This window comes from Phragmites australis, chromosome 14 (genome assembly GCF_958298935.1).
Source record: "Phragmites australis chromosome 14, lpPhrAust1.1, whole genome shotgun sequence".
Lineage (NCBI taxonomy): Eukaryota > Viridiplantae > Streptophyta > Magnoliopsida > Poales > Poaceae > Phragmites > Phragmites australis.
The window spans coordinates 12,227,626-12,236,381 of NC_084934.1; the positions used below are offsets into that span (position 1 = coordinate 12,227,626).

The window sequence follows — 8,756 nt, forward strand, 5'->3', positions numbered from 1 at the left end:
CCTGGCTCCGCTTTCTTCACATCGTGCTTTGCTTTTGTCGCGTCGCTGCCGTTTCGGTGTCTTCCTGTCTGTGATTATGGCTGGCGGTGCATCATTTTGTTGCGATGCTTTCAGCGCGTCGCCTGCCGCCTGCTACAAAATGAGGAGCGAGCAGCAGAGCGCAAGGCAAGGAGCAGAGCGCAAGGCGAGGAGAAGCGGCAGCGCGAGATCAGTTATATCGTTTGATGCCGTGTTGTCATTTCATTTAATTACCAACTTTCATCAAAATTTAAAATTATTTGCTAACTTAATTATCATTTGATGCCGACGTATTTTCATTTCATGTAATTACCAACTTTCAACAAAATTTGAAATTACTTGAACACTGAAGTGTATGGCATAGTACAAATGAGTACGTAATATAGTGAATAACATCTAGTACGTATGAGTACACTAAATAGATGAGTACACAATATATTGCACTAGCTCATTAACGACACCGACGCCGCAAGCAATCCCCAGGAGTGTAAGCGTTTGGCGGGTGTGTGGCCCTCATCCCAGCAGCTTGAGATGGCCCCTGCCACGTGTGCCCTTGGTCCTCATCTTCGTCGTCATGCTGTGTTCCAACTCCACCGAATGTGTATCCAGAACCGCTAACTCGGCCCTGCATATACCACGCTATAGGATCGTCATGCGGGAGTGTGCCTGCCGGTAGTACGTGCTCGGTTGGAGTCTGAAATGATGAAGTCTTAGCTTCCTGGTACCAGTGTGAACCCCCTAGTGCATCGGGATATTGGGGGTATTGGCCGCTCAGTAGCTCGGTGAAGCTGCTCGCTTGCAATGCAGCAGCCCAGTCAAAATCTTGAGTGCTACTCCAGGTGGTCGTCTGCTATGTGCAGTCATTGATGTTCTCGTGGTGAGTTAATAATCCTGGTGGAGTTGTCTGCGTAGGCTGAGTAGGTTGTATGAACGGAGGGGGCTGGGACCCAGTGTGCGATCCTCGGGAGCAGGAGCCTCGGTCACCTCCTCGGCTCCAGCACAAGAACGTGTCCCATGATGGGCCGCAGACGAAGGGGCCTCCCGTGAATGTGCCTCATGAGAACTGGATGAGCGCCTGCTGTGGGAGGCACGGGACGGGTTCATGGCGGGTACGTCGTAGCCTCTAGAACACGGGGCACAACCACCTAGTCCACGTATCGCGGACAAAAGGCGAGACCTTCTCGTCGTCATGTAGTCCCGGAGAGGGTGCCGATTCCTTCGCGTGGCTGACCCACTCGCTTCTCCACATTCATGCTCCGCATGCCTATGCATTTCGTACCTTGCTTCGGTCTGTTGTTGTTGAGGGTTATGTCAGTAATACGGATGAGAAACTAATGAAAATCGTTATAAGTACAACATCACTTACCACCACATGAAGAAGCCGGGCACGATCTTCGGGGAAGGGTCTGTGGGTTGGCGGTACGCTATCGCTGAGTAAGGTGGGACGCATTCGTGATTGATACCACGCAAGGTACTCCGAGTACGTGTTATCGTCATACTGTCCTGCAGGAATGACGACATCCACTGGGCTAGACTCCATCCATCGGGTTATGTGTTCTGCATTAATCTTTGACCAGTCGTGTGTGCCTGCGTTTCCTTGGGCACTCCTCCTGTATGTGACATAAATAGTTAAAATTTCGTAACATAAGAATGGTACATACAGTAACACACTTACTCGTGCGCCCGACCAGCGTCTCGTGGGGGAGGTACTGGCACCAACTGACGATGACCAAACTACCTCTACACACGGTCGGGAGAATACACTTCTACATTGTTTATATAAAGCAAAAAACATCTAGTCATCCATAGGTCGGAGTCACGGAAACAAGATGATACGATGAGGCCGCTATTCGCAATTTCAGCCACTCATTCCCTACACCATGGATCCCACTCCACAAGTTTGGCGCTGAGGACGTCGAGGTCACTGATCACCCGGGCGTAGTTTCCATGGTCTTGGTGGTGACTCCATCGCAGCCTGGCATGAAGCCACCGATAACCCATCGTTGGCCTCATGTTGTTGGCCACACCATCGGAGATGGGAATTGGATAGTAGGTCTTGCTCACCCACGGTCGACACACCGGGAGATAATCCCAGCTCCAGAGTTGTAGAAGGTGTAGGCAACCAGAAATAGATCCCATCTTCGTTGACCGTTGGGTAGCGGCACACAATCCTTTGTATGTAGTGGCCAACATAGCAGATCCCCAACTGTAATGTGTCGGCTCGTATGGACGTGACGTGAGCTGACGTGCTAACCATACAATATGCCGAAGTACATAATCGCCTCCTGTGTTGCAAAACATAATGCCTCCAAGCAAGATGTACAAGTACACCTCGTAATGCTGCATAACTGTTGCCTCGTCCGCATCCGGTGGGCAATGGCTGAACTATGGTAGCCCATGAATCCATGATATGGAGAGCCTTACGTCCTTCATGTCATATTGCACGTTAAACCTACAAGATGCAGATAATCAATAAACCACGAACAACACTACAACGTATGAAATACTTTATGTAACAAATAATTACCTGCCATGAATATAACTCTTCTACTGCTCCTTTGCTGGTCGTGGAACTACTAACGGGGTGCCCCTTATCGGGAGCCCGGTCAGCATGGCAACGTCCCGTAAAGTAACAGTCATCTCTCCGCAAGGAAAGTGGAACGTGTGCGTCTCAGGACGCCAGCGGTCGACGAGGCCTGTGAGTAGTGAGACCTCGATCGGCGGCAGTGGAGTCCTGCCACCACCCTCCATGGGAGCTCCTGCCATCATAAGTGCAAACGGTAGTAGTCCGGCCAGTGCGAAGGGCTCGTGGAATCGAGGGTCTAACTCCTTAAGCTTGCGCACACTCCTGGAACGCAACGAGAGCAACTGCAAAGGTATGCAATACGTTTATAGAGTAAGTACCAAGGTATTAGAGCAATTGAAATTCACGTACTATCGATGTACCTGTTGCCCTGCGAAAATCATCCTTCCCCTATGGTTCTCGTCATACCGTAGTTGAAGAAGCTCGGGAAGGTGAACGTGAGCCATGCCAATGATTTCAAGCCTCATGGTTCAATTACAAAACAAAGTAAGACAACAGCTATTACAAAATAGGTACAACACCTAATACGTTTATAACAAATTACAATACAATCCATGTTTCCAATAAACTTCATATAACAAACTCACTGGTACCAAAGCTAATACAATCCAGTGTATTCGAACGGTATAAATACTCTACTTGCTCTAATTAAATTTTCTAATATAAATATTACAATTACTATTACACTATAATACCGTCTATTACGAGATCCTACAATATGCAAATATTACACCTACTCTATTTTAGCAACTTAATATCTACATGCTATAATATAATTACACTGACTAATTATATTCATATAATCAAACTATTCAAATAATCTAAGTACTCTAATTTATCAACTTAAAATAATTTATCAAATGTAATTGAACACATTAAACAATATATTTACTCTAATTACTACTACTAAACTAAGTATTAATTATATACATAATCTAAATACTCTAATTTATCAACTTAATCTAATTTATCAAATCTAATTGAATAGATTAAATAATCTACTTACTCTAATTATTAAAACTAATATAAGTACTAATTACCTACATAATCTAAGTACTTACTATAACTCGCGCTGTTAAGCCTCCTCTCCTCGTGCTGCTGAGCCTTCTCGCCTCGCGCAGCTGCTCCTCGCCTCACACAGCTGCTCCTTCTCGCCTTGCGCAGCTGCTACTTGCCTCGCATAGTTGCTCGTCACCTCGCGGTGCGTCTGCTGCTCTTCGCCTGATCTCCGCTGCTCGTCACCTCGCGGTGCGTCTGCTGCTCTTCGCCTGATCTCCGCTGCTCGTCACCTTGCAATGTGTTTGCTGCTCCTCCTCACCTCGCAATGAGTCTGCTGCTCCTCCTCACCATGCTCCTTATAGCAGCCATCAGACAATGCACTCATCACAAAAGCCAGGAGGCAACCCACTCACTCAAAAAACGACGCACGCGATGCACTCATCACCAGCCGAAAGCACAGACATGAGGAGACCCCGACAAGACGTGATAGGACACCGCAGCAGCTGTGCCGTATCCGCGCCAGTCATGATGGCGCGGACACGTCCAGAGTCCACGCCATCGTCCCTGGCGCAGACCCACATACGATGCTACAGCCCATATTCGGCACACCGTGTGTTGAATACGGTGGCTACAGTGCCATATTTGGCACACGGTGTGCCGAATATGGGCTACGGTGCCGTATTCGGCACACCGTGTGCCGAATATGGGCTACAGTGCCATATTCGGCACACGATGTGCCGAATACGGATGATAAAATTGTATATACGCTGACATGTTGTCTATTTTGGAAAATACGGTCGCATATGTTGTCTAATTTTGGATTTTTGCCGACGTTTTCATGAAGAAATAGAAACTATTGCATCCAGTAGTGCGTGGGCCATCGTTTTGCACCGCAACATTTGAGCCTTTTGCTTTCTTTTTACCGGAAAAACATCAAACTCTGTCTTAAATTTGTTGTTTTTAGATTTCTGTGTGGGGGCAATTTTTTTCCTAGTTTGGACCTGTTAATCTGTTATACAGGTTCCTCCTTTACCGTAAACAAGAACGAAATATTTTTGCATGGTAGGTAAGTAAAGGAGCCTTTATTCATGGAGTTGCAAAAATTGCAATCAACAAACAGCGTATGTGAGAATGAAGAACCTAAGCACAAGAGAACAAATACAACTCTTGAAATGGAAGCCATCAATCCAGCAAATACAATACAGATTGTACCTGTGTACGACTACAGATGCATATCAGAGCTGCCCGAGTGTCTATCGGTGCTCCTTGCACCGCCATTCCGCACACGCCCTGACGATCTCGGCCTTGTCGTCCTGCTGCCGTATCAGGTGCGTGCTCTGCAGGTCGGCGCTGCAATTGCACAGGCTCAACGTGGCCGCCGGGGCCTCAGCAGCCGCCGCTGCAGCCATGCTGGTGAGCGACTCGAGTAGTTGCGACTGACGGCACTCCCGTCGGTAGTCGAGCGTGATGCTTGTCAGGTGGTAATCTTCCAGCACTTCCAGCGGCACACTCTGCTTAAGGCACAAGCAAATTCAGGTATTTCTAAGCATTTCATCATTTCATTCAGAGATGGTGTGAGATGCTGCCAGAACGACAGAACCACCTCGAGGATCCATCCGATGTATTTGACGTTGTTCACGTGCTGGTTGACATCCATGTCGCTCCATCTGGGCTGAAGTGTACAAGATCAGAGCAGTTTGAGAAACCAGTTCCCAACCGGGCAAGTGGATGAGAAGCTCTGTATCTGAACATGGAAGGAGATTGTAATGAGAGTAATGATTCTTACAGCTAATCCTGAACGTAAGTGCTCTGCTGTCGCATCGGTGAGCTTTTTGATCTTGCGATCGTGGTCGGCGTCGGCGGTGATGATGCTCCTGTCCAGGTAGAAGGGAAGAACCTCCTGCCTGACCTCCTCAGGGATCTTGGACAGCCTCCGGGTCTCTCTGTTCATCATCACCCAGTTGCTGCATAATTTTAAGTGCAACACAACTTGTTACACCTGGTTATATACCAAATTCACGATTGCAGCCCCTGTACAGGGAGATTTACCTTGTGGCTCTTGAAATCATGTTTCTCGTGTTGTGGTCCCGAATGATCCAGTCTCGGCGCATGCCGTTCTTCCCCGACGACGCGACCCAGGTGTCGATCTCAACAACATCGCCCCTGACAAATTAAACAAGGAAAACATATCAATCTCACCATTTTCCAACGAGAAACGAACAAATGAAACAAAGTAGACAGGATCAGGGTTTATGTAATTACCATCTGCTGTACTTGTCAACCTGGATGTTGATTCTTGTGACGACCCAGATGAGCTTCCTGAGGCTCATCTGCCGTGTCGCGCCAAAACCATCTCCAGCAAGTCCAGAGCACATCACATGGTTCAGTGCTGTCTCCTGCATATAAATATTAGCCGGATAATCATCGGACAGGAAGTCTCAGGAACATTTCCCATTAATTTTTGCAGCACAAAAAAGAAAATCGAGGGTCACAATAGTTTATTACTGGATTATTACTACAGATGCATGAAACTAGACAGATATATGCCCAATTGAATTATTATGCATAATAAGGTTTCAGGCTGAATTTATGTTTGCACCTGCAACAGATTCATGAGGGTCTCCATGGTGGCAGTCTGGTCAGGCCCGATCTCGTAGGATCTGATAACAAACCGCTGCCTGTACACAAGCCTCCCTTCCACAAACTTACCGAGCCTAAAGGCATCTCCGTTGTCCTCCAGGGATGATGGTGGCGGTGCAGGCACGTGCCGATCATCGGCCGCCGCCGTGCCGTTCAGCTTGACAGTGCCATTGACCGCTTCAATCGTGACACGTCGGCCTTTCGTACCGCCGCCGCCATTGTCACAGCTCCGCACATGCAGTCTTCCGCACTTTGCCCTCTCAGGCTTGCCGAACATGCGCCGGCCGGAGGCGACGCGCGTTGCGGTTTGCGAAGCCGGCGTCGCCATTATCGATATTGGTGTACTAGCATTGTGCCAATAAAGGCTATATATGGATGGTATGCTTCGAGTTGGGAAAACTTGAAGGAATTGTCTTCGTGTTACAAGAAGGAAGAAACATAAAGATTATTGCGCGTATTGGTGGGCCGTAGTAAGAGCGCGCCTAGCTAGTCTAGCTTCTTCTTCTTCTTCTTTTTTTAGGATCCTAGCTAGTCTAGCTGAGAGTAGTTGATCAGTTGCCCTGATAAGGAGTTCGGAAAATCAGATGAACAAAGATGGAAGATAGCTCAACTGTGCTGCCAAACGTTACACCTAAGAAGAGTATTCTACATGTTAGATCCACCAAACCTGTAGTACGTTTTTTTCTCTTTTGAGATGAAACCTGTAATACGTTTTCAGAGTTGGCTTCGTTGCAAACACATTATAATAGCGATGCAAACTTTCCAATATGCCGCGGAATAAATTAAGAGGCTGGTACCCACTACGAAAGAAACATGTCGAGCAAGTGTTTTACAAGCACTTTGTCCAGATTGCTTAGGAGTAGCATGACTAGGGGTGCAAACGGGTAGGTTATTTTCAGCACGACCGATCTGTAGAAGAGGTTCGGATTAAAAATGTTAGATTTCTGGGGATTTTTTCGAACCTTAGAGTCGGAGTCGATAGTTATATTAAATATCGGAGACAAATGTAGTGAGACATGTATGCGTTGGATATCAGATATCCAATAATAAAATTAGATATATCCAAAAGCTATTCGAACCAGTTTACCAGAGCTTTTAACTTATTCATATGGAGTTAGATAGAGACCATCATTATATAAAAACTGTATATCTCAACAAGATCTATAACCCTGTATATTAGAAATTTTTTTCATTTGAAGTCCTTAATGTGCCCAAATAAAATATTGAAGCTTCAGGCATCATATAATACCGGCAACTCCTACAGCTTCGCTACATCATTACTCTGTGGGAGTTCTAAGCACCTTTTATTCTACAACAAAACAAGAAAAAACTAATACTAACACAATTTAATTATAAATGTGCAATGCTCAATGGTGAAACATAAATATCTAGTTTTATGCAATGTTGGCACATAAAGCCCACCAAAAAAACATATAGGCATATGTGGGAAAGTGAGAAAGCAAGTTGAAATATGTTTTGGTTTACTTGTGATGAGTGATTGATATTGGTATTTATTTCGCTTGATGATCTTCAGTTTTGCATGAGCTTTGATGTGATTTGAATTGATTTAGGATTTTATTTGAGCATATTGATTATGGACTAACTGGAATTGAAGTTGGAGATATGTGTTTGCTTGTCTTATGGTGTGCAAGTAATAGATGCAACTTGGCAATCGACGGTAGGATGATCAGAGCTAAGTGGAGTGCTTGGTGCCAGACGATCAAAGAGGCTGGGCGGAATCAAGGGTGATTCTAGCTAAACACGTGGAAATCAAGTAGTGCATGGAAGGCGGATGGAGATGGCATGTTGACAAAGTCAAGCGAAGGGGATGCTGGTGCAAGTGACAAGGTGGCCCGAAGGATGGGGAGCGGGAGAGACTTGCCGGTGGTGAGGATCACATGATGAAGTACACACATTGATATCGAAATGCTTGCTTAAGGTGTAAGTAAGGCGGCGAGTTACGCTTTGAGAAGCGTGCAGGCGGTTTTACGGTTTGGCTTAAAACCATGGGAGGACTGGAGGACTATGTGGCACCATCGTGAAGCTTGCATCAAGATGAAGCTAAGTCGTGAAGACTCCATGGCCATCCGATGAATGGTGAAGAAAATGGATCAAAATGCTCTCGGTGATAGGTAAGAGTGTACTACAAGGGAGGGGTATTTTGGGAAAAAGCTACAAAACTTAGGGGTCAAGTTTTTTAGGTCTATAAATAGAGGGGTAGGGCTATGAGAGAGTTTGAACTAGCCACTTGAGCTCCCTTGTGCCACCCATTTGAGAGCTTAAAGCTAGGGTTTTATAGGAGAGAAGGATGTGTACTTAGCCTATATAATATGTGAGAATTTTGAGAGATAACTCTTTGTAATCTGCCTAAAATAGGTGATGCGTATTTTTCGATCTTTTGAAAGGTAATATGATAAGTCAATTGGTGGAGTTTCGATATTGATGATCCAAAGGCTCTAAACAGAACAGATCGAGAGCCCTAGCAACCACTATACCACTACTCTGTGGTTATCAA

General features: G+C 45.9%; 1 protein-coding gene across 4 annotated transcripts; it reads right to left on the reverse strand.

Moving 5' to 3' along the window:
* Nucleotides 1–374: 374 nt before the first annotated feature.
* Nucleotides 375–6,833, reverse strand: LOC133891800 (palmitoyl-acyl carrier protein thioesterase, chloroplastic-like). 4 transcript variants are annotated; one of them, XM_062332556.1, is made up of 11 exons: nt 6,201–6,831; nt 5,864–5,997; nt 5,651–5,764; nt 5,388–5,565; nt 5,205–5,273; nt 3,664–5,112; nt 2,965–3,064; nt 2,546–2,886; nt 1,694–2,470; nt 1,385–1,628; nt 381–1,308 (listed from the first exon to the last, which is right to left on the reverse strand). In XM_062332556.1, the coding sequence occupies exons 1-6, from the start codon at nt 6,567–6,569 to the stop codon at nt 4,855–4,857; spliced, it is 1,122 nt and encodes a 373-aa protein (XP_062188540.1). In that variant the 5' UTR covers nt 6,570–6,831; the 3' UTR covers nt 381–1,308; nt 1,385–1,628; nt 1,694–2,470; nt 2,546–2,886; nt 2,965–3,064; nt 3,664–4,854. The 4 variants fall into 4 exon arrangements, with proteins under 4 accessions (XP_062188539.1, XP_062188540.1, XP_062188541.1 ...); XM_062332555.1 differs by having other exon boundaries at nt 375–1,308; nt 2,965–5,112; XM_062332557.1 differs by lacking the exons at nt 381–1,308; nt 1,385–1,628 and having other exon boundaries at nt 1,632–2,470; nt 2,965–5,112.
* Nucleotides 6,834–8,756: the final 1,923 nt, after the last annotated feature.

Bases quoted from the DNA above. Each gene is read 5' to 3' on its own strand.
- LOC133891800 (XM_062332555.1), bottom strand. From the start codon at position 6,569: ATGGCGACGCCGGCTTCGCAAACCGCAACGCGCGTCGCCTCCGGCCGG. The intron at 5,566-5,650 runs GTAAATCTCCCT...AAAATTATGCAG, and splicing joins ATGATTTCAAGAGCCACAAG to CAACTGGGTGATGATGAACA. The intron at 5,113-5,204 runs GTGGTTCTGTCG...TGCCTTAAGCAG, and splicing joins ACATCGGATGGATCCTCGAG to AGTGTGCCGCTGGAAGTGCT.